At 41.4% G+C, this 25,297-nt stretch overlaps 2 protein-coding genes and 1 long non-coding RNA gene across 6 annotated transcripts in view; 2 read left to right on the forward strand and 1 right to left on the reverse strand.

Annotated features, from left to right (window-relative positions):
* Positions 1–7,860, forward strand: part of NDUFAF2 (NADH:ubiquinone oxidoreductase complex assembly factor 2) — a 74,949-nt gene extending 67,089 nt beyond the window's left edge. For all 3 annotated transcript variants that reach the window (XM_074811801.1, XM_074811799.1, XM_074811800.1), the window contains one exon: positions 7,507–7,860. In XM_074811801.1, coding sequence (XP_074667902.1) covers positions 7,507–7,764 — 258 coding nt within the window. In that variant the 3' untranslated portion in view covers positions 7,765–7,860. The remainder of the gene's footprint in view (positions 1–7,506) is intronic.
* A 748-nt stretch (positions 7,861–8,608) lies between these two features.
* On the reverse strand, positions 8,609–11,591 carry SMIM15 (small integral membrane protein 15). 2 transcript variants are annotated; one of them, XM_074811803.1, is made up of 3 exons: positions 11,433–11,591; positions 11,138–11,215; positions 8,609–10,412 (listed from the first exon to the last, which is right to left on the reverse strand). In XM_074811803.1, the coding sequence occupies exon 3, from the start codon at positions 10,383–10,385 to the stop codon at positions 10,161–10,163; it is 225 nt and encodes a 74-aa protein (XP_074667904.1). In that variant the 5' UTR covers positions 10,386–10,412; positions 11,138–11,215; positions 11,433–11,591; the 3' UTR covers positions 8,609–10,160. The 2 variants fall into 2 exon arrangements, with proteins under 2 accessions (XP_074667904.1, XP_074667903.1); XM_074811802.1 differs by lacking the exon at positions 11,433–11,591 and having other exon boundaries at positions 11,138–11,413.
* LOC141917975 (uncharacterized) overlaps positions 11,163–25,297 on the forward strand; it is a 78,759-nt gene continuing 64,624 nt past the window's right edge. Inside the window, exon 1 of the long non-coding RNA XR_012621535.1 lies at positions 11,163–11,297. This is a non-coding gene — a long non-coding RNA (uncharacterized LOC141917975). The remainder of the gene's footprint in view (positions 11,298–25,297) is intronic.

Below are 25,297 nucleotides of genomic sequence, written 5' to 3' on the forward strand. Positions count from 1 at the left end.
TTTTAAAAATTGATATCTTTTAGCGTTTTTCCCTCTTATTCCCTTCAACTTTCTCCTCGGATTTGAAACACGGGTGCTTGTCAGCCTCCACAGAAGAGTATTGAGGCACCAGTTTGTCCCATTACTTCCAGTTTGCCTATGCTGCAGATCCTAGGGCTGTAGGGGAGAGAGCTGCTGCCGCTCTGCTACTCCTCTGCATGTGGGAGGGAGTGCATGAAGCACTGGCTCTGTCTTCTAATTCACTGTCAGCACAGCTGAACGGGGGTGGAGGGAGAAGAAACGTGTACCAGGAAATGGGCTGGTACAGATTACATCATATGTAGAGTAAGGGGAAAGCAAGGACCCAACTGGGATGAGTCACAGCTATAGTTCCTTGTTTGCTCTGTGGGCATCAAGGCCTCAAGCATTGCCCTTTATTCAGGGCAGAGTGCAGTGGTGCCCAGCTAGTTTGTGATTTTTGCTGCTTCTACACAGTTTCATCTCTGATCTTGAATGTATATGTAGTTCTGTACAAAAATCTTTGCAGTATTATAAAAATAATTCAGGCACAGCCCCCTACTGACTCCATGTGTTGCCAACATGCTTTACATTCCAGTGTCTGCCCCTTTCCTCTTCCTTTTGTGTCTCATTACATGTTCTTGCCAAATACATGTGTGCTACACTGTGGTGCCCTAGAGACTGTCAGCTCATGCCAGAGATTCTGCAGTGCAGAAGTAGCAATATAGTAATTTAGTAGTAGTTAACATTGCTTCACTGTAGATTTGATTTAAACAAAAATTACTGAGAGTTAGAATAGTATTTAACTGATTTAGCTTGGTAGTAACTGTGGTTCTAGCACTGCATTTAAAACTAAACATTGGGCTGTCATCAAAGCACATATTTATACATAGATTTGTAATCAATATATTGGTTTGACACTTACACATTAATTGTGGAGTGCTTTAAACCTTAATTGCAGTTTTTGTGCTGTTCCTGATTGATTCCAAAGAATTAGTGAACCTCTCATTTACAGGATTAGGAACCCAGAATGCACAAACAGCCTTCATCTGGAATGAACTATAACAGATGATCCTAAGGAGTTACCTTTCCCTTACAATAGAGTGGTAGTCAACATTGCCCATTTCAAAAATCTTTAGTACTATTAGAGGTCCATTTCTGTATCTGCTTGTGTTTAATGGGTGGTTGCAGGTTGCAAGCAAAAATAACTGTTCTAAAACAGCAGCTATGTTAGTTTAGTAGTTTGTTTGGATAATTTATCTGATTTATGTTCAAGGGTCAAAAAACCTGTTCTACAAAGCCTAGAGAATGACAGGTGCCATAAATTGTGATGTATTCAACAAAGATCATTCAGATCTGTTTACTTTTGAATGATGCAGGGTGCATCCTTCTAAAAAATGACATCGAGTACATGGAACACAGTCCATATTTTAAAATTGCAACTGATCAGAGATTTGCTCAAAAGCTACACCTACACCTGAATAAAGCAAATCTTACATTGATTTGACTAATATTGACTGTTGATTGACCAAAGATATTTAGCACATATGAGCAGTCAGTTGGCTTGGTGTTTGATTTAAATAAGTATTTTAGGAAAGCCAGATACACCTTTCTATTTCAAACTGCTCCTCTGTTTTTGCCTTGCACTGACACAGCCCTTCATTTACCACATTATTTCTTACTCCCGACTTGTCACTGCTGAGCTCATGCCCAGTTGCTGAGTTAACAAGACCTGCCCTGGATCAAAACATTCAGTGCTTCCCAGTGGTGGGGTCCTCTCACTGCCTCCTACTCTTGAAATATGATGTAATATCCAATTATTTTGTTTTGCCTATTTAACTTGTCAAACTGGAAAATGGAGTTTAGTTATCCAGTTTGGCAATGTTGTAAAAACAGGTGAATTGTCTTAATTTCTAGCACTTTGCTGGACTTTTAGTTAATTTGTCAGTGAAGAAAATATTCTGGCATGTTAAATTGTCTTATAACAATCAACTTTTTAAATGCTGTTCCAAAACAGATTTTTTTCCTTTCCATTTATAATTTTTTAAAGGTTTGCTAACTTGTATGTATGAATTTTTAACAGGCAGAGATCAAAGTTCAAGTTCATTCGTGATTTAATATAAAATATTCAAACTATACACAAAAAATGCAAGTATTCTATGAATACGTAGTGTCTGTACAGTTCAAACATTAGTTTGAAGCAAGAACATTAATCTGCCCAGATATTTCTCAGTTCTGGCATCAAATAGCTATTGAAATCAAGAGAAATCATGACTATTTCAACATACGTAATTAAGATAACTTAGGAAGTTGGAATAGTTTCTAAGACAACATGAAGCTCTTCATTTTTAATTTAATTGAAATACAAACTCATCTGAAATGAAATGGGACATCTTGCTCAAAATTAATAATACATAAACCCTTTGTATTTATAGGTTTGGATATAGTGTCTTTAGAAAATCATCTGGAAAGAACAAAACCAAAACAAGTACTAGTCTGTTAACCTTTAAACAATCCCTCTTGGACATTGTTACATTGGTACTGTATGTCTAGCCACCTGCATCCTTAGAGCTACTTGTTCACAAGTTTGGGTTGCCCTTTGCCTTCAGGAGATTGAAAATGCTTCATGAGAGGCAAGTGGTGTTATAACCGATGGCTGGCTTGAGGACTGAGAGGGAAACAGTAAGGAAGTAAGAGGAAGGGAAGGAGGAGTTCCTCAGGTTGTGGAGTTCAGGAGGTGCTGTGAGATAGAAAAGATTAAGTACAAACATTTGCCTGTGGAAAAGACTAGCAAGAATGGTTCAATAAAGGCTAGGCACTGCTGAGCAAGACGCCAGCTGAAGGAATAAGCAAGTCTAGAGAAACCTCTTTTCCATGTATGGCATTTTCCTGCCAGAAGGAACTAATTTTATTTATTCTGTAAGGCTACTAGTTTATTCAGAAAAGAGAAAGCACTGACAATAAGAGATCCTTTAAGAGTGAAAGAACACTCCATTCCAAATCTTCAGCCTACAAAGCAGGTCTTCCAGTACAGCCTGGTAGGCATTGAAAATCCTCTGTCTGGAGACAAACTTCTAGATATTTTTCCTTCTATGGAGTAGAGGTGAATACAGTTTCCAAGCAGCAGAGGATGACTGGCCAGAGTTAAGTATGATCTTTAAACAAAAATATGGTTTGCGAGAAAAGCGGAAATTTCATACTGGTGGCATGAAATACAGCCTGATCCCATTTGCAGCAATGCACTTGGAAGGCAGCAACATGTCTTGAGCTGCGTTGCCCCAGTGAACAGGCCATCTTTCATTCTTTGTTCATGCAGCTGTTACCACTACTAAGATGTCAGAATATGCAGAAGTCATCAGTTTCTGGATGAAAAGCAGCTGCCTCAAACTCCACATAAGGACACGCTGGCATTTCCTTAATAATAATATTAGGTTCTTCAAAAAAACCTTAGAGATCACTTTCTTAAACCCTGCCTTTCTAAGGAGGGAAGGCAAGCAGCTCCAATCATCAGAAGGATTAAAAACATCATAGTGCTTACAACAAGTTGTTAGCTGCAGTGAGTAAAATTTCTTGTTTTATATTCCACCTAAAAGTAAACTATAGAACATGTAGTTGGACATAGTTCTTGCCACATCATGTGTGTCTTGTTCCAAATGCTGGGAGCTGATGCATTTCAAGGTGAACATCTACATGTAAGGATTTCAACTGCTATAAAACATGGCTGGATGTCTTCAGGAATTTTTCATTTTTTAGTTTTGCAGCATAATCCAAATCCTTAGATTTCTCTTCTAATAAAACTGATGAAGGGCATGTCTGATACTTTTTATATGCCTTGTGACTCCTGAGAACTGTGGGTTCAGAGGGCTTATGTCATTTATTTGTATAAAGAGAGTGTTGGAAGAACAAGCTAACCCTTAGAAAACTGTAGTTACCAGGTAGTTACCATGTTCTCTGTGTTGGATAGAATGATTTTGCATTTCTCCTAAAGGTCAGAGCACATTACATATTTATGTTCTTATGTATTTCAGCAGAAAACTTAAATGGTATGCTTTGGGGGGCAGTTTATAGTGAAGCCTGCCATTTTATGAAATACTTCAATTCATCTTGGAGGAGGAGAGAAGATAAATGTTTTGAACCTGCCAATGTAATTAAAAAAAATAATAATACTTTTAGCTCCTCACTGTTTACAGTGTATCAAATAGTAAAGGATTGGGTAGCAAGGGAGCGTCAAAGTGAAAATGTAGCTGTGTGCAGGTGAGTTGGTAGAGCCTGTGGTACCATGCAGATTTACGAACATGGGTAGAAGAACCCAGCAGATGTCGGCTTCTCCACCACTGATCAGCAGGTGATAGGAAGCCCTGTAGAACCAGGAGGGTGTCTGGGGGGGTACCTTTCTAAGGCTCACTGTATTTAATTGCAGTGAGCCACACAGCTAAACTGAAGTCAGATTTGGAAGATTAGTTATAAAGATCCTGCACATTCCTAGTGTGTTTTAAGGATAATTCCTTCTGTAAATATGCATGCAATAGTTTTATTAAAATTTGCATCTTGAACCAAGTTGATTACCCCTTCGAATTTGGAACTATTTGGATCTTTTATTCCACTGCCTGTAATGGCAGGGAAACTTCAGTCTTGTAACTGCTTCAAACTGCAGTGGCTATAGTAATTGAACCAATTGTACTTAGAAATACAATCACTGTGTTTAAAAAAAAGAAGTATATGTTCTAGTGAGAATTGAGAATGAAGTATTTGTTGGTGATAATATTAGAAACAGGAAGAGCTCAGTGCCTGTGAGAGAATTCCATGGAACAAATTTGCCAGTATCAAGACAAGATGTTTATGCTAAGAAAATTTGTCTATTTGACCCAACTTTTCTAATGTGCCAGTTGGCACAAGATTCCAGATTCATGTATTTTTTAATTTGAGCACAGGAACCCTGATGTACATGTGGTGTACATGTTAGTGGCATGAATTTAATGCATAAAATGGATGCATGCAGATACTTTGAACTTGAAAAATTTTTGACCTGGTGTGGATTGTATAGAAGATTCTGAACAAGTTACTGCAGTTTTTTTTCTGAGTTTGCTAATGAGGATCTTTTCTCATGCTTTTTTCACAATCGACATCGTTATTTTACTAGATCACAACTATACTTTGGCTAGTGAAAACTGATTAAAAGAGCCTTACTTGCTTCTGAAAAACAGATGATAGTTATACATCAACATTTAAAATGGACTTGGAGCATTTGGAATTTAGTTACAGCTGCTGTTAGCTAAGATAACTTTGTTAAAGTAATCACTGGAAAAGATTTGAAGTTAGTAAGTAGCTGTTCACAGTAAGTGAATTACATTCATATTTTAAAAAATCATTTCATGCAGTTTTAGCGGACTATGATGCAGTCCGTCTTTATATATCACAAAGGTATATGACCTTGTTTGTTAGTAGTGGGGTAATACAAGCACCATAGGAGTAATTCCCTTGAAATCAGTGAGGCCATGGTAGATTTATACAGGCATGTGGTAAACAAGGACAGAATTGAGAGATGTTATAATGAGGTTTTGCTATACTGACTGTTGAAAATTTGACCTTGTTACACTTCATAAAATTTCTGTTTGAGTATGGGCGAATTTTCTCCCTCCCCCCATGCAGTTTGCAGAGTTGTTTTTGTACTGCTTGTGTATTTTCATACTATAGGTATGTAAAGTGTTTTGCCCCTGCTCTGTGCATTTGTGAATTTAAGTATAGAGGCAAACTACGGACTAAGAAAAAGGTGTTAGTTTTCGTGATATCTCTAAGATAAGGTTTTCTTTAAATACTGCCTGTTTAAATGTTCTTAAATGTCCACATGCTTGCTAGGTCAACTCTTGGCCAATACCATGTGTATTCTAATGCAATTCCTAAAATAATGTCATGGTCTTCTGCTCAGAGAGAAGAGTACTGTTTTTTCCTTAGCCCTTCCATATACTTGTAATCTGGAGAAAGTGTTCAGGCTTTTTCCTCCTGTATCCCAGTCTAAATGTGGATATTAGCTGCTTCCTTGTTACATGGTGTTGGCTACAGTTAAGTTCTATGTGGGTTCAAAGTGTTACAAAAATTCCTATCACCTTTGTGTTTCTAATACTCTTCACTATCTGCCCTAACAAAAGCACAGAGGAGTCTTGTTAGCAGAATTTTCAAATCATCCTTCTAACAGAAAACATACGCTAACAGATAAAAAACAAACCAGTATTTTTCAGGACTTTTTGTGTTTACTTTGGGAGTTCTTTGTGTCTTCCTCTGAACAAGATGGCAAGGTCTACTAACAGCTTGTTTTCTGTTACACCTGTGGACAAGCCAGTAATTGCACTTGCTTCAACTAACAACCTCAGCATTTGTCAGTGAAAGCAGCCCAATCCCAGTTCAGTCACCTTTCTTAGTGAATTTCCAGCTTTAACCTGTACGCCCCACCATGTTTCAGTACAGAGCTTCATGAAGTTGAAACAGCAAGCTAGCTGTACGAGCCGTCTCTGAATACACATCCCGGCTGGGGTTTTTGGCCTTGCAGCAGGATCATGCATCAGATAGTTGCTTCAGTTTATCAGGGGTAGAGGTAAACCTCTAAAAGTGGATCACTTTTATTTGTATTTTCTACCTGTGCAGAGGCAGTAGGTAAGATTTTACACCTGTTATGAATGCAGTACATCTAGTTTAGCTAATACACCTGCTAGACATCTAGAATTAACATACAGCTCACCTAAGCAGTGTTGTGCTTAGTGTGCTTATCGCAGTACCCAGTTGACCTTCGCTGGCCAGGCAGTCATCAGCTGCAGATGTGTTGGCCTCCCTTGCTTCTTGGACCATGCTGGTCCTTGGCCTTACTGAGCTGTCTTCCCGTCTGGGGCAAGCTTTCCCTTGGATTTTTATGCTTCCCCCACCCCCTCCAATGTTTTTTCTCCTGAATTGCTAGTACCATCTCAGTAGTTTCAGTTCTGCCCTACTTTTTTTTTTTTTTTGGTTACTATTTTATTATTTTTTAATCTTGCATGGCTTCGGCTTATGTACTAGCAAAGTCAAGGTTGCACATCTTGTTTCTCCCCAAACTGTACCCTGGGGCACAGATACCTAACGTCACAGGCATTGTGAGTTACAGCAAGAGATGCAAGTGATAAATAGCTATATAGTAGCATGTCCTACGTAAAAAACAATATAAAATGTAGCCTTATTTTTAGTGCATTTTCACATTTCTTGATGACTGTATTTGATTTTTCTTTTTTGATCCAACAGGATAGTGAAACTGAAACACCACAATGTAGTTTTGCTTCAACATGATCAAAACATTAAGAATATTCTAAACTAGGGCTGAAACTGGAGATGGAAAAACAATCTTGCCACATTTTATTTTACCTACATACCTGAAAATTTGGATAGTAAAATTAAGAAAAAACAGTAAATGTTTAAAATGTTTTATTTCAACATTGCATATTGCATTTACTTCTGATTTATCTAATTATCTTTCTATTGTATTCTTAGGAGATTCTTAAGAATGAAAATTATAGAGAAGAAATGAAACAGAAAATCAAAGATGTATCTGAAAAGGATAAGCTGCTTCAGGCCAAGGAATACAAGGAGGGACTTGTTGCTGAACCAGCTCATACTCATGTTAAAGGCCACGCATCTGCTCCTTACTACGGCAAGAAAGAGCCTTCACAAGATCCAATGAGCACTGCAAATACCTTTCAGCCAGGCTCCTGGATGCCACCAGGCAGTGGTAGTAATCATAATAAATAAACGTTTGTAATGTGCAGCTATTGCTAATGGATAAATATTCTAACAGACAACACAAACAGCTGTTATATACGTGTACAATAAAGCAATATTAAAGCAGTTTGATTTATTTTTGCAGAACTGTTCAAATAGGTTTAATCAGAACAAATTACTAAAATGTTTGGGTTTATTGAAAAACAGGACATGTTACTAAGTAAGTTTGTTTTCGACAGTCTTTCATCAGTTACTCTTGAAATCATAGGTGGAAGGTTTTCTAGCTAACTTAATTTTCTTAGATAATTCTAAATTGTTTTTTACTTGAAAAGTCATTTACTTTTACATTGTGTTTGATGAATAAATTTTAGTTAATCAGTACCCTTAAATTTTCCCAAACCTAGGTGTCAGTTTAAGATAATTCTTCAGAGTGCTTGTTAAGTCCCTTGGCAGTGCCAGTGTGCTTTTCTCTGGCAAGTGGATGGAAAAGTTGATTTCATTAACAGGAATCACAGGAAACACTACACTGACTACACACTGTATTAACCTTGGAGACATTCTTCTTAGATTTAAGAAAACAACCAACATATTTGAATTATTTGATTTGCAGCCAGCAGTATGCACAGGATAAATCTGTTCAACTACGGATAACTACTATAAGAGAGGTTAGAAGCACTTGGTAAAGCTGCTGAAAAATAACACAGGGTTTGGGACAAGGGACTGTATTAAAAAAAAAAAAATTATTTCTAGTGCACGTGGGGACTTCCCTAAATTATTAGATATATTTGGCCATAGTTTAGATACATAGAATGTGCAGATTATTTGCTTAGAGATGATGTTTGAGAACCTAAAGTCAAAATAAAGACCACACAACTTTTTGAAAAAAAGTATCAAATTTATTTATGCAGTGCATCCTTCATCAGTTCTCCTCCGTGTGTTTTAAGCTATGTAGGTATCAAAGGTGGAACACATAACACATTTGACAACACTTGATACAAAAGGTGGAGACTTAATCCCATGTATTTATAAAATGCCAAAATGTCGTATTCTAATAACCTTGCTTTGACCAACAAAATTGAAAGGGGATCAACAATACTTCACATTTACTGTAATTCATCCCCACTTCTAATCCTCCTTGGTGCCAGGCAGCTCCATAGGTCTCCTCATGTGAACAATGGTATTATTTCAAGGTTTTATTTTTAAATGTAATAAAGGACTAGTTGCTAGAAAGCATAACTCTGTGCTGCTGTTTAGAAATACGCTAAGTCTAAAAACTTAATGACTGGCACTAGCTGTTTAGAACTAGACTATTAATAAAAATTAGACTTTGAAACAAAGTAATCACTTCTGTTAGAAAAACATGAATTTTGGCATATTTACAACACAAACCCCACTTGGACTTTTTCCAGTATGACAGCATTTTGCAACCTGGAAGGCAGCAGAGTTTCAAGGGCCATGAAAACAAAGATCCCACCTAAAGCCAGAAGGTCCTAAATCAAAGGTAGCCAGAAGGTAGCAAGTAGGAAGAACTACGGTTACCAGGGTGCACATCCTCCTCCAGTACTCTCCCACAAACAGACCTGCTATAGGTCACCAGGACACAGAACACTAGGCCACCTGGACCTTTGTTCTCACCCCATTTATGGCTATTCTTTGAGGCATAAAAAGTTTCTGAAGGTAGAAACAAATTAGTTATAGGTGGAGTGTTTGGGTGATCATTAGGGAAAGCCAAACCACATGATAGTGCATAGAACATGAGTGGTGTAAGACAAATGAAGTTAGTAAGAACAAGCAGTCAAGTTTCCTACAGTTTGGGCTGAGTTTAAAGACTCTTGATGGCTGGTAGTTCAAGAAACAAAAAGCTATGGTAGGTTCTTTTTGCAGACAAGCCCCCCTCAAAGACACTACAGCAGCCCCTATGGGCACACAGCTGAATGAACCGCAGGGCCACATCCAGCATCTTTAAAGGAAGTCAGTAAGGTATGCTACCCAACTCCGAAGCTAGCTTAACTACAGCTCTGCTGAAGGTATACCCAAACTTGCCTTTCTGTCATATAGTTTACCATTCACATCTTCCCCATAATTTCACAATTTTAAGACACTTGTTAAGTCATATCTCAGCTAAGGAAAAAAAAAAAAATCTAGCTCCAGAGCCACCCAACAGGTTAATTTTTTTAATTTAACATGCAAATTCAGAAAAGCAACCTGCACTAGGACACAAGTAGTAGATTAAATGACTTGCAACGAGTCACTTGGACAAACTTTAACACAAATCATCTCAGCAGAAAAAATACACTGAAGGGATTAAATTCCATACTTCAAGAAATAACAGGATCAAGTATCAAAGGACAGTTAAAACATGAAACGTACAAGTGTTTAATTTAAAAAGTGGATTCTTTGCACAAGGAAGGCCTTTCTTTGCCCATTTAATCCTTCTTTGTTCGTTTGGCTTTTGCAATATTCTCTTGGCGTTTCTGTTTCTTCTTTTGCTCTCGCTCCCTGGCCTCAATCATTTTTGCAAGCTTCCATGAAAGTGCTGCACTAATTATGAACAACGGTGTAAGGGCCAAGATCACTGTAGTAAGAAAGCCGTATGGGTCCTTTGCAGCCCACTCCACGATGTATTCGGCCCAAGCCTTAATATCGAACATTTTTTCTGTTTTTCTATTGGGAAAACCCTATGGAATACACAAATAATTTCTGAGTATTCAGAAAAATAAAAGCACACATACACAGCAACTACCATTTCAATATGAGTCATCAACTTTCATTATTAAAGAGCAAGCTTATTTTTGCTAGAAGAGTAGCGTATGGTGTGTGAAAGTGTAATACAAAGTGTTGACCCTCCCTTCAAGTACAGCGTTTACAGAACAATTAGGCATGTCATCCAACAGAGCTTCAGATACTGCCACTAAAAAATTGTTAGACGGAAAAAAAGTGAAGTCTGTGCTCCTTTGGACGAGAAGGAAAGAGAACCCAGCTGGTCTACCTTTCTGTAGGATTTACTAGGGAGCTGAGGGAGCCGGGGAAGCGCTTTAACTAGTGAACGAGCAATAGTCGGTGAAGTCGGAAACAGCGTAGAAACCGGGTCGGCAGGGCCGCCACCAAGCCGGGTGGGGGCGCCCAGGCGGGCTGGGGAGGCCCGGCGGAGCAGGAGCCAGGCCAGCCAGCCTGCCAGCCTCCCTCCTCTCCCCGCCCGCCTGCCTCCCTGCCTCCTCTCCCTCCCTGCCTGCCAGCCTCCCTCCTCTCCTCCCTGCCTCCTCTCCCCGCCTGCCTGCCTGCCTGCCTCCCTCCCTCCCTGCCGCCGCGCAGCCATTGCGCTGTGCCCGTCATCCCGCCGCCGCGCGCCCCGTCCCGCCCCCTCCCACCGGCCGTGCTCCGGAGGCCGCCGCACCGCCCTCACCTGCGGCGGGGGGGGGCCCAGCGCCGCCTCGGGCACCCTCCGGGGCTGTCGAGCGGCGGAAGGGTGGCGCCGAGGTCCCTGCGGAGAGAAGACAGAGGCCGTGAGGGAAAGGCGCGCGGCGCGGCCCGTCCCTGGCAGCGCTCGCCTCCGCTCGGCACAGGTAGCGCTGCTCGGGCGGGGCCGGAGGACGGCGGCGAGAAGGCATCGCCAGGGCTCGGGGCGGGGGTGGGGGGGCCGTGCCGTCCCGCCTCCCCTCACGTCCCTCCCGCCGCCCCCCGCCGCCACCCCACGGTACCGCTGCGCTGGAGGGCGCCGGCCTGCCGAGCGGAAACAGGAAGGAGGCGCCCGCCCCGCCTATGCCGGCCGGGCGCGGAGGAAACAGAGCCCGTGTGTGTCCCGTGTCCGGCCCCCCCGCCCCGCCGCGCCGCGCCGCGCTGCGCTGGGACGGCCCCGCCGGGCGCCCAACCCGCCGCGGCCGCGGCCGCCCGCCGGGCGTCACTGCAGGGGCGGGGCAGCGCCTCCGGGCCACGCCTCCAGGGGCGGGACCCGCGGCGTGGCGCGGCGTTAGGGTGGGCCCCGCTCTTCTCGGCGAGGGGCCGCGGCCGGGACAGGAGCCGTTCCGGGGTCTCCGAATGAATTTTCCGCGTTGCAGAATAACCCTGTCGAGGCTGGTGGCAGAGCGCAGCTCGTGCCCGGGACATCCTGGCAGCCACCGGTGCCCCACGCAGGACGGTGCCCGTGCGGGGAGCGGTGCCCGGTGCCCCGCGCCCAGCGTGCCGCCCTGCTCCGCAGCGACTCCGGTTTCTCTCCCGTTCCGGTGCTGCTGCAGTGCGCGGTGCGGTCGGGAGGTCGGCCAATAGTGACTCCTGCCCGTGGCGAGGCGAGGTACCGGCCGTACCTCCTGCGCCTCGCAGGCCTCGCGGCGACGGGCCGCGGCCCTCCGTGCGCTTCCGCGGGTAAAACCGCTGTGCGGCGGCTGCTGGCGGCCGTCAGAGCTCTGGCTGTTGCGCTGCTCCCTACCGAGCTGACCTCGGCAAAAATACTCGGCTGATCTCGGGATAATCTCACTGACTCTTAAATATTCTTTAATATTCTCATACTGAAAATTCAGGGTGCAGTTTTGCTTTATGTGTCTTGCAGAAAGCCTTCCCTTCTGCCATTCTACACAAATGTGCACATATACACACTGACGTGAAAAAAAACTTAGTTATGTTTCCAAAGCAAAGTTAAGCATAGATTAGGCTATTAGCTTAATACACGAGAAGATCTTGCAATCACTTAAAATTGTATTGATCATTTCAGAGGAGTTCCTTTCTCTGTAGCATAACAAGAAATGCCATAAGGGCATTCCACTTCTGTCTTTTCTTTCTGTGAATATTTATATTATTTAAAGCACAGCAAGCAGGCAGATAAATAAATATATTCTGACAATGAGAGAGTATGTTGAAACCAATTTCGTGCTATGTTCATTATTTGTGCATTCTTATTCAAAAACCTGTCTGTAGTGTTCAGGCTCTTGTAATATCTTTTGAGAATAGAATAGAATAGAATAGAATAGAATAGAATAGAATAGAATAGAATAGAATAGAATAGAATAGAATAGAATACTCAGTTGGAAGAGACCTACAGTGATCATCTAGTCCAACTGACTGACAACTTCAGGACTGACCAAAAGTTAAAGCATGTTATTAAGGGCATTGTCCGAATGCTTCTTCAACAGTGTCAGGCTTGGGGCATTGATCACCTCTCTAGGAAGCCTGTTCCAAGATTTGATCACCTTCTTGGTAAAGAAATGCTTCCTAATATCCAGTCTAAACCTCCACTGGTGCAGCTTTGAACCATTCCCACACATCCAATCAGTGGATACCCAGGAGAAGAGCTCAGCACCTCCCTCTCCCCTTCCCCTCCTCAGCAAGCTGTAGAGAGCAACAAGGTCACCCTTCAGCCTCCTTCTCTCCAAACTAGACAAACCCAGAGTCCTCAGCCACTCCTCACAGGACGTGCCTTCCAGCCCTTTCACCAGAGTTGTTGCCCTCCTCTGGCAACATTCAAGGACCTTCACATCCTTCTTAAACCCTGGGGCCCAGCACTGCCCACAGCACTCAAGGTGAGGCTGCACCAACACTGAATACAGCGGGATAATCCCCTCTTTTGACCGGCTGGTTACGCTGTGTTGGATGCACCCCAAGATGCCGTTTGCTCTCTTGGCTGCCAGGGCACACTGCTGACTCATGTTGAGCTTAGTGTCACACCAGCACCCCCAGATCCCTTTCTGCAGGGCTGCTCTCCAGCAGCTCCTCTCCCAGTTTATACCTGTGCCTGCCATTACTCCATCTTGGGTGCAGCGTCGGACATTTGGACTTGTTAAATGTCATCCCACTGATGACTGCCCAATGCTGCAATCTATCCAGATCTCTCTGCAAGGCCTCTTGTCCCTCAAGAGAGTCAACAGCACCTTCCAGTTTGGTATCATCAGCAAACTTGCTCATGATGCATTCAGCTCCTGCATCCAGATCATTGATAAATATATTGAACAGGACTGGCCCTAGGATTGAGCCCTGAGGAACACCACTGGTGACCTGTTGCCTTCAGCTGGTTCTTCACTCAGTGCACCATGAACTCACTCTTTCCACGGCTGGACAACTTGTCCAGAAGGATGCTGTGAGGGACAGTATCAAAAGCCTTACTAAAATCCAGAAAAATACACCCACCACCTTCCCTTCATCCACTGGGCGGGTAACCTTTCATAGAAGGAGGTCAAATTAGTTAAACAGGACTTTCCTCCTGTGAACCCATGTTGACTGTGCCTGATGATTGTCTTGTTCTTATTGTTCTTTAAATGCCTTTCAGTAGCACCCAGTGTGATCTTCTCCATAATTTTTCCAGATACTGAGGTTAGACTAACGGGTCTGTAGTTTCCTGGGTCTTCCCTCATGCCCTTCTTGTAAACTGGAATAACACTGCCTAGCTTCCAGTCAGTGCGGTCCTCCCCAGACTCCCAAGACCATGGTAGGTATCTGTACATTTATCTCTGTATGTGGGTTACTCAGCCATTTACATGAACATTAAAACTCTTAGAGATTTTATGGGTACGTGTTTCATCTGTGACTTGTAAATCTTAAGAAAATGTAACAATCTAAATTTATGGGAGCCTTCTACCAAATTTGGTGGCCTCCTACAACAGGATTACAGCATTGATGAATAAGGGAAGAACAACTGACATCATCTACCTGGACCTGTGCAAAGCATTTGACACTGTCCCACACAACATCCTTGACTAAATTGGAGACACATGGATTTGATGGTTGGACAACTCGGTGCATAAGGAATCGGCTGGATGGTCGCACTCAAAGAGTTGCAGACAACAGCTCGATGTCCAGGTGAAGAGCAGTGACAAGTGGCGTTCCTCAGGGGTCAGTGTTGGGAGAGGCACTGTTTAACATCTTTATTGGTGACATAGACAGTGGGATTGAGGGCACCCTCAGCAAGTTTGCCGATGACACCAAGCTGTGTGGTGTGGTCGACACACTGGAGGGAAGGGATGGCATCCAGAGGGACCTGGACAGGCTTGAGAGGTGGGCCCATGCAAACCTCATGAAGTTCAACAAGGCCAAGTGCAAGGTCCTGCATATGGGTTGGGGCAACCCCAAGCACAAATACAGGCTGGGCAATGAGCAGATTGAGAGCAGACCTGCAGAGAAGGACTTGGAGATATTAGTGGATGGAAAACTGACTATCAGCCAGCAACGTGTGCTTTCAGCCCAGAAAGCCAACCATGTCCTGGGCTGCATCAAGACAATTGTGGCCAGCAGGTCGAGGGAGCGCATTCTCCCCCTCTACTGTGCTTTCATGAGACCCCCACCGTGGAGTGCTGTGTCCAGCTCTGGGACCCCCAACATGAGAAGGACATGGACCTGCTCAAGCAGGTCCAGAGGAGGCCATGAAGATGATCAGGGGCCTGAAGCATCTCCCTGATGAGGACAGGCTGAGAGAGTTGGGGTTGTTCAGCCTGGAGAAGAGAAGGCTCCGAGGAGACCTTAGAGCAGCCTTCCAGTACCTAAAGGGGGCCTGTAGGAAAGATGGGGAGGGACTCTTTATCAGGGACTGTAGTGATAGGATGAGGGGTAATAGTTTTAAACTGAAAGAGGGTAGATTTAGATTAGATCTAGAAGAAGAAATTCTTTCCTGTGAGGGTGGTGAGACACTGGAACAGGTTGCCCAGAGAAGCTGTGGCTGCCCCCTCCCTGGAAGTGTCCAAGGCCAGGTTGGACAGGGCTTTGAGCAACCTGGTCTAGTGGAAGGTGTCCCTGCCCATGGCAGGGGGGTTGGAACTAGATGATCTTTAAGGTCCCTTCCAGCTCAAACCATTCTACCATTCTATGTTTCTATATTAGTTCTGAGGTGTTGTATTTGTTGCTACCATTATAAGATGTTTTGCATGCTGTGTAGCTAAGTTAAAAGTATATGGGCTGTTACGTAAGTATAGCCTATTTCTGGTAAAATTGCATATTGGACTAGAGGGGAGACAGTTATATTTCTGATGCTTCAATGTCAAATTTGGGCACATATGCCAAAATAAGCACTGAGCTAGTCAACAACTATATACAAGCTGCTTGATATCTCCACCTTTAGACCTGCTGCAAAATTAATTTCCAGTTCCAGCCTTTCTGTGTCTTCCCTGCCTTATTGACTTAAAGAGGAAAGTGCCTGATTAATTGTGACACGAAAGAAATAAAAAGTAAGGATTTTTAATTCGCTTTTCCAAGAAAACAGATCTTATGTAATTATCTTTTCTGGTGTCCTTGTACCCCTAATAGCTTCTGAAGTTGTTGACAGGTTATACTGGCAAAGAAATAGAGGTCTTGTACATAATAATTCTGCTCCTTTAAGATATGTGAAAATAGACAGCTAGGTAGAGAAGAGAGGCCCAGGCTACAGCCTTGACTGAAAGCTGCAGTGCATCTGTATTAGGAATGAAGAGATGTTATGGGATTACTACCGAATGGGAAGGCTTCATCTGGGGCTTGCACTCTACCTAATTCAGAATAACACAACCACAAGGCCACAAGAGATTAGGGTATTTTATTTGCTTTTCTGAGTTACTCAGTTGTTGCACTTTATAAGTAGTCAAAGAGAGAACAGAAATTCCAGAATGCACTACAACTCGAACAAAGCAGCACAACCCTTAGCACACCATCAGAATACTTTAAAAGGCCACATTAAGCATATGTTTATGTTAGCTATAATTTTGGCAGTTAACTGCTACTTTGTAAGTTCTGCATTTTCTTTTACATCTTATTTAGAATTCCTTTAGATGACCCTGTTCTGTTATTTATAGCTATGTATGTGCCTGTGTGTATTTTAAGACAGGCACTCTGATTCTGTATCTGTGTCCTGGTTTCAGCTAGGATAGAGTTTATTTTCTTCCCAGTAGCTGGTACAGTGCTGTGTTTTGGATTTAGTGTGAGAATCATGTTGGTAACACACTGGAGTTTTAGTTGTTGCTAAGCAGCACTTGTCCTAAGTTAAGGATTCTTCAGTTTCCTGAAAGCAAACAGGTGCACAAGAAGCTGGGAGGGGGCATGGCCAGGACGGCTGACCTGAGCTATCCAAAGGGATATTTATTCCATACCACAGAACGTCATGGTCAGTATATGAACTGGGGGGAGTTGGCTGGGGGGTGGATTGCTGCTTGGGTGTCAGTCAGCGGGTGGTGAGCAATTGCATTGTGCATCACTTGCTTTATCTTGGGTTTTATTTTCTCTCTCTTTGTTATATTCCTTTTCATTACTATTATTATTATTGTTATTATTAGATTTTATTTTTGTTATTAAACTGTTCTTAGCTCATGAATTTTACTTTTTTTTTTTTCGATTCTTCTCCCTGTCCCCCTGGGAGGGGGGATGAGTGAGTGAGTGACTGTGTGATGCTTAGTTACTGGCTGGGGTTAAACCCCAACAATCTGTCGGTTACAAGTGAATGAGCCAGAGAATTGGAGGACTTAGGAAGCAGCATGAAAAGATCCACCAATGAAAGATCACATTGTTTAAACTGTGAAAGTCACAATTCATACTAAACATCCTAATGGTTTGCCTAGATGTCATTCCTGATAACTAGGCTAGGAAGAAACTTAGGAAGGTTTTTCAGCAACTGCATAACCTCAGTGGTAGCAGCTACAGAAGTAGCATCAAACTATAACATAGTATGAATTTATGAACCATCAACTTTGATAAAATTAAGTCACTAGTTAATTTTTATATATATATATATAAACATATATATGAAGATCATTAAAAGTTCCATTCAAATGGAATTTCATGAGAGCATGCTGGAGGGGGCAAGCATTACTGTCCATTGTCACACTTTCAAAGAGGGAGTGGGCAGAGGAATGGAAATGGCACTCCAAAAATCCAGCAATAATAGAGTAAGATACAATGCAGAGAAATCTACTGAGAACATCATACAGGCATGGAAAGTGGGAGAGTTACTTGCATGAAAGCAAAGCCTTTCTCATGCCAGCAGTGACTGAAGAGTTTTAAGTGTTTGTGTGTGTGTGGTGAAGACAAGCATTGAGTAAATGTGTTCATTTCACTCAGATGTGTTGACATGTATCAGTAGTCCAGAATCATTCTGTTTAAGGAAGCTGCTATGTATTTCGTGCAGTGTAATCTTTAACTACCCTTTTATCATTTGTAAATTCTGAGGATAAACTAGTTCCTTGAAGCTAATTTTTTTCTACATACAGCACGAATTCTCCAGTAATCTTTATGTATAGTTATTAACATCCTGGGCATGTTGTACTCCACCTGTTCAATGTCTCTGTTTCTAGAAGAGCTAGATGGAACCTTGTGCCATTGCACAATGGTGGTTTTGAAGAGTTTTGAAAAGTAACTTGACTATTGCTTTTTTCTCCAGCCTGTAAAATCTCTAAGCTGTGAAAGCTTTATTGGCAGTTTTTTGACCGCATATGATATATCCACAGTATGTGCCAGCCAATAAACATTCTGGTTTTATAGCTTTACTTGAGACAACAAATCTCCTTTGTACCACTGGGGATCAAGGTTTCTTTTTCTGCTACAAACCTTTGTTTAAGAACATTTCTATTTTATGTTTAAGTGGATTTGCAATGTATCTTTATACTGTAAATTGCATTAACAACCCCATATATTTGTAGTTCGTCTACCATTCAACACAGCTAGGTCTGAGTATCCAATGCAGAAGTAGTCAAAAACAGGAGTAATATTGTTGCTCTCCTTAATTAACTTTAAACCATCCTTATAAATTGTTCTGGTACTATGTATTTTCAAGGATAGAGGATGTGTTGGGACAGTGCATGACCACAGGCCAAGTAACATGCTGCACACTATCTTAAGAAAGTGATTGAACATAGAAATATATATATCTAATATTCAATTAAAGAATGATCAAATGCATCTGTGTTCTAGGTGGACTCATTCATGTGATAGCATTGTTTTTACAACCCTTATAATGAATGATATAATTGAAGTGGGTCAGGCCTTACTCCATCCTTCATCTGTTCCTATTTTAGGTCTTATTACAGTTCAAAAAGGGAAAGGAATTATCAAAGATACAAATGGAAGTTATTCAAATAATAGAGACCTTTTCTTCTCCTAGATGATTACTGCATCCTGATATGGTCATGACTGATATGAGTATCAAATGGCTTCTGGAAAGGGAAAGAAAGAAAAAATCATTATTGATGCAGCTTTATAAATCCTCAGAGCTTTTCCCAGAGGTAGCTTAGTGTTCAGGTAAAAAAATGAGAATCACGAGATCGTATACCAACTGACACTAGGCCTGGGCTCATTCTGAAAATCTTAGGCACCTCCGCAGAAGCCCAGGAACAACGGAGAAAGGCAGTGGAGAAAGATTGGTGCCTGTGAGCAGTGGTTCAGGCCCGCCACAATGCGAATCGCTCTCTGAAGCTGCCTGTTTCCTCTACGGACCATAGAGGGCACTAAGGATTGAGGATAGCGTTCCCTGCTTAAAACACCTCAGTTAAATGGCAAATGGAAGTGCACGGAACCCAAACCAAACAGCATATCCTTCGGTGAATCAACTCCATGTCTTTATGTATATGTAGGTGATAATATTTATCCACCTTCTTAAAATATTTTGAGGTTGTTGAACAAAAGAAGCAATGCCAGCATGTCTAGTAGTCGAACTTTTAGGAGTCAGATTTCTCTTGATTTTGTAGAAACTTTAGTTTAACAAGCAATTTATTATAAAACCATATGCAAGTAATGAATCTAAACACAACCTTTTGAATTTCAGGGACTATGAGTGCAGTTCTAATACTTCTTCTATTTGTGGTCTTACCCTATTCTCTATTACAAAAACTCACTGAAAGTTGGTACTTCTAGTGGGTAACTAGACATCTCCCCAAAACTGTGTACAAACAGGTTCATTCTGTGTCTTCTTCAACAGAGAAGCCAAAGTTGAGGAGACTGACATTTAAGTGTTAAATGATGTTATTTTTAGAACTTAACTGATGTACACTCTAAGATAAGAAACTTCGCCTGCTCTGTATGTACTATGTGTGTTCTGAGAACTAGAGAACCAGAACCATACTTCTGTCTAATCCATCACATTTCATAGAAGAGCTGAGCATAGTTATTGTTTTTATAGTTTCTTTTCAAAAGCAGTAGAAAGTAATGATACTGCTTCACTAAGTGGTGTTGTAGCTGCTTCACCAGGTTGCACTGTCCCTAAGTGCAGTTGAACAAATGTCCCAGGATAGTGCCTGAAAGAACCTCTTTACCTGAATCATCATGCTCTGCATATGGTGTAAAAACGAGGTTCTGATACTTGTGGTAATAGTAATTGTGCTGTATGGTGTTTCAGTGCTCTAAAGTGTTCATCGCATAGCCAGGGAATATCTCTTACAGCTGTTCCAGTGTTCTTGTTAAATTCTAGTTCAAGTAACACATTTTCCTAAACAAAAATTCCTTTTCACAACTCCAATGATTTTGATTTACATTTTACAGGATACCACAAGGATTCCTGGTGATCCACGGTAAAAGTGAAGCTTGAGACTCTCGTATGAGTCAGGACTGCTATCATAACAAAGGACCCTAATTCTAATTCCTTATTCCTTTTTGGGCAACTAGACTTCTATGCTATGGAACATTTTTCTCATGTGTTGTATGGCTGCCACTTTCCATCTGAACATGACAGTATCTTTTTTTGCTTATGTGTGTTTAGAAACACTTTATAAAGTATTGTGAGCTCTCTGCTGATGAAAGACACTGTATAAATCTTCAGTACTTATAATAGTGCCCATTTCAGGATTAGATTAACTTACAAGAGTAGTATATGTATGAGTTGCTGAGATCTGAAAGACAGCCAGCATTGTTGGCTGCTTCCTGCACTGTCTTATATAGAAAGAAACTGTTGTCAGTGGAAGTGGGAGTCTGTACCTCATTTGAATTCTTAGTCCTATGGAATAGAATGCTATAGCAGTCTGTAGCATTATGTGTACATCTCTCCTGCCTTCTGCTTGGCAGCAAAGTAGTGTTTAGCAAAAAGGAAAATTTTAGTATGTTCCCTTAGTTCTCATGCTAGAGTTAAAACACTTGAAGTTAAAAGTTTTCAGTTCATTCTTAGCAAAGCAGAATGATCAAACATAAAGAAACATTGCCAAGACTAGAATGTCTAAATATCAGCCAGTCTTGACACCGATTTTGAAGTCTGAAACACCTCAGCTTCAGGATCACATATTTAAACGTACTGCATGTTCAAAAGACAATCAAAAAAGATACATGATTCACTTCTATGGGACTTGTACTTATTTCCTTCTTCCTCAAATTATGGAAAATAATGTTCTTAGAAATGCCCTCACAACTGTGATATCTCACTGACATAAATTTACCTTTAGTTGTAACACCAGTGGTCAATTTTGCAAAACATATAAATGTACGTTCCTGAAATCAAATTGTTAATGACATGCTTATCAGTTTGGGTAATTGTCAGCTTGCCTATCCTTGCCAATGCTAGGTCCACTCCTAATTTTCAAACATATGGAGTATATGCTTAGAACAGGCATCACTTAGCAAAAACTAAGTAACGAACTAAATTTGTGTAGCTTAGATTGTCATGGAATACAGTAGTATACATCTGATTTGTTTAGAAGCAGCTTGGTAGCCTAGCTTGCAAAGCTCAGACAGTTGAGCTCAGGCAACTAAAAATTGCTGTCAGGATGTTTCATCCCTGCAAGAAAATCAGGTGCTGTTTCCTTAACGGTTTCTCCATTCCGAGGCATACAAGAGCAGTAGATTCAAATGAATGCTCATCTGACTTTCCTTTCTCTCAGTAGCAGAAAGGCTTTTTAGAAGAGACCAGATATGTTTTCAGAGGTGGAAATATTCCTTCCTGTATGCATGCATTTTAAGAGTATGAATTAGCATAGGAATTTATTCTGTACCCTCCAAAGGTCATACTTGGCAGGAAGCAGCAAGGGCAGGCCACTCTATAAGGGAAGGCGAGCCAGTGGCCAAGGCAGGCAGGATGGTGGCCTCCTTGACAAGGGTGCAGTCCCACAGTACCTGAACGCAAAGAGCAGAGCAGGCCTGGTGGTGGTAGCAAGGATCAGCCAACACTTCAGATCACCAAGTCTCTACTGATGAGACAGGTCCAAGATCAAGCTAGAAAGTCAAGTGAGGAGGTCAAGATCAGAGTCAAGAGTGAAGAAGGTAGAAGATCAAGCACAGGCATTCCTGCAACAAAATTCAGCAGAGAGAAAGGGCCTAAGCTTAAAAGCACCTTTGAAATGGTGGACAATACTCCACTTTCCATAGGTTTTTCTCACATCACTCTTTCTGCACAGCTCTCTGACTCAAGGTCACAGAGCTGTGTGAAGCTGGTGCAGTGCTTGAGCCATAGACAGCTAAATCATATAGTATCAATCTGGAAGGGACCCATATGGATCACTGAGTCCACCTCCCTGCTCCTTGCAGGACTACCTGAAGCTAAACCATGTGACTAAAAATGTCATCCAGATGCTCCTTGAACTCTGACAGTCTTGGTGCCGTGACCACTTCACTGGGGAGCCTGTTCTAACTACCCGCTCAGTGAAGACCGTTTTCCTAATGTCCAGTATGAACTTCCCCTGACAGTTTGATTCAATTTCCTTGTGCCCTATCGCTGGTTACCAGAGAGAGGAGATCAGCACCTCTGCCTCCGCTGCCCCCTTGAGGAAGTTGCAGACTGCAATGAGGTCACCCCTTGGCCTTCTCGTCTCCAAGCTGAACAAGCCAAGTGACCTTGGTTGCTCCTCCTAAGTCTTGCCCTTGAGGCCTTTCACCATCTTGGTTGCCCTCCTCTGGACACACTCTAATAGTTTGATGTCTTTCTTATATTGAGGCGCCCCAAAGTGCATGCAGTACTTGAGGTGGGGCCACAATCCCTGGTGAACAGGTTCAGCTGGGGCCCTAACAAAGTTTGATACACTAACTGCATGGTTATTTAGTCTGAGTTGACTTGCTTTAATGTCTAGAAAAAAATTAAGTTTCACACCTGTAATTTTGGGCATGGTAAGGTGAACTGTTCTGCCTATAGCTGACAACAAGTTAAGAAGCTGGGCCCCAGTGTTACTTGTGAAAGCTTTTATGTGAGGGGCCACCATCCAACTGAACCTGTGTTGTAATTGCTATCTAACAGTTCTGTCAAAATTACCAGGTTTAAAAACATCTACTAAAAACATGTTTAAGATAAACAGTGTTTAAGATAAACTGAATCATTTAACAGAACTGGGTTAGGGAGCAATTGCATATGCACTCATCCTGCTAGGCCTTTAGGGGAAGCAACCTCTTAATTCAAACTGATTGTGGATAGACCTGGATGTCTACAATGTCCTTACATACCTCATGCTGTAAAAGCCCTAGGTTTGGAAATTAAGACTGGAAGGAATCTTCTGAGTGGATTAGTCTTACTACAAGCTATTGCAGGAAACTGTGTCTTCTAATTCTTTTCATAAACTCATCAAATTCAATCTTTAAACTTTTTTTTCCTGTTGGAGGGTTTGTGCAGAATTTATTCATTCTGAAGGTTTATAACATTTAAATTTCTGATCTAAGTGTATTTATGGCCAGCTTATAAACATTTTCTTGGGTTTTTTATGCCAGCATTGTCCTCTAGTTTCATAGAATCATGGAATGGTTGAGGTCGGAAGGGACCTTAAGATCATCTAGTCCAACTTGAGCAAGGGTAGCCTAAAGCAAGGTGCTCAAGATCATGTTCAGTAGGATTTTGAGTATTTCCAAGGGTGGAGGCTCCACAACCTGTTCCAATGTTTGGCTACCCTCCCAGTGAGAAAGTGTTTTCTTACATTGAAATGGAATTTCCTGGTTCATGCTCATTGCCTCTGGTCCTTTCTTTGGGCTCCAATGGGAAGAGTCTGGCTCCACCTTCTTTGTGCCCCTTCTCCTCCCCCAATCAGGCATTTGTTCAGATTGATGAGATCACTCTGAGCCTTCTCTACTCCAGACTGAACAGTCCCAGCTCTTTCACCCTTTCTTCATACAAGAGATAGTCCAAGCGCTGAATAATTTTGGTTGACATCTGCTGGACTTGCTCTGGTCTCCTTGTCTTTCTTGTATGGAGGAGCCTAGAACTGGACACAACACTCCAACTACCCAACTTTGTCATGGACATATTATGTTTTATGCCAGGCTTATTAATAAAGAATAAACTAAACAGATTCTCGAGATTAATCAATTCTACTAGGAAAATTTTCACTTTATTTTTCAACAATAACTGTTGTAATCTACCAGTTCTTTACCTGCAATAAACCCTATTTTTTACACTTTTTTTTTTTTTTTTGTTTACAGTCTTTCTTTTGTTTGAAAAGAGTCTTTTTTATCAAAATTGTGTTGGGTAATATGTACCTTTCCTAAATTTGTGCTTCATATTTTCCTGTTTCATTAAAAAAAGCTGTAAAATAATTAAAAGCTAAATAACTTATTAAGAAGAAGTGTGAGTGATTATCAGAAGCTTTTAAAGAAGATTTTACTATATGTTCCAAAATCAAAAAGTAGATGACACTGTCTAAAAAACCCATTTAGTGAGAAAATTAAAGCAGCTATTTCAGAAATAATAGATATCAAGGAAGTTAAAACTATCGTATTCTAAAGCAGAAGGTAGGAATTGCAGCAAGGTGGTAAGAGAAGTAAGGACAGGATGACAAGCTTATAGCCAGCAGAGTTAACGGCAACTAGGAGTTTTGATTATATTCTCTTCTAATAAAAAACTGGTCCAGGAACAGTTGAAATGTTCAGTAAATATTTATGATCTACATCTGGAGAAGAGTCTTGTTTATGGCCTAGTATGTGTGTACATTGGCTTATAAAAGGATAGGTCAGGTTTACATATCTCAGAAAGACCCTTTTCCAGGGAAAGAATGATTCTATAAAGAAGCTGGTATGAAGAAATCTCATAGCCAGAATCAAACAGGAGGTAGAATAGGTGGTCACAGGGGATTTCTTATATTACATATTTAATGAATATTCTATCGAATTGAAACTAGTGCTTCTATCAACAATGATGCCAGTTGATGGTGGCACCTGAAGAAAATTTTTGCCTCGTATACTTAGTTTTTATATCCAATTAGAAAGTGTATTTTTATCACTGTTGCTTTTGAAACTGTCTTAGTCAATAGTATTTTACATTGCATAACGGTCTTCCAAATTAAGGGACAGGATGTTTTTGCTATTCTGTTTCTTTTTATTTCCCAACTGTATTATCTTTCATCTATCTTGGATGATGAGGTAGGTGTTCATGCTCTCTGTCACATTTACCCAAGTTGTTTTACACGTTATATAATGTTTGTTGGAGAAAGCAAATGGCTTTGGTGTCCTTTTTGAATGGAAGTGTTTCATAATGTGATTGAAGACTATGATTCAGCTTAACCTTTATATCACATGGGTACTGAATTACCTACTCTCACGTTTCAAGACTCTTTCAGCCTAACATGGCACAATGTTCTTGATTCTGAGACTTGCCAGTGAATTGTGATTAACAAAGAAACACCTGCATAACTAGGACTATTTTTTTCCATTCAGAGTTTTCCTTCATTTCTCTCCTTGAATTTTATGCTTTTTCCTCCAATTTGCTTCTGAAAAGGGAAGCCTTTTCCTCCCTGCT

The sequence above is a fragment of the Strix aluco genome, chromosome Z, assembly GCF_031877795.1.
Source record: "Strix aluco isolate bStrAlu1 chromosome Z, bStrAlu1.hap1, whole genome shotgun sequence".
In the NCBI taxonomy this organism is placed as follows: domain Eukaryota; kingdom Metazoa; phylum Chordata; class Aves; order Strigiformes; family Strigidae; genus Strix; species Strix aluco.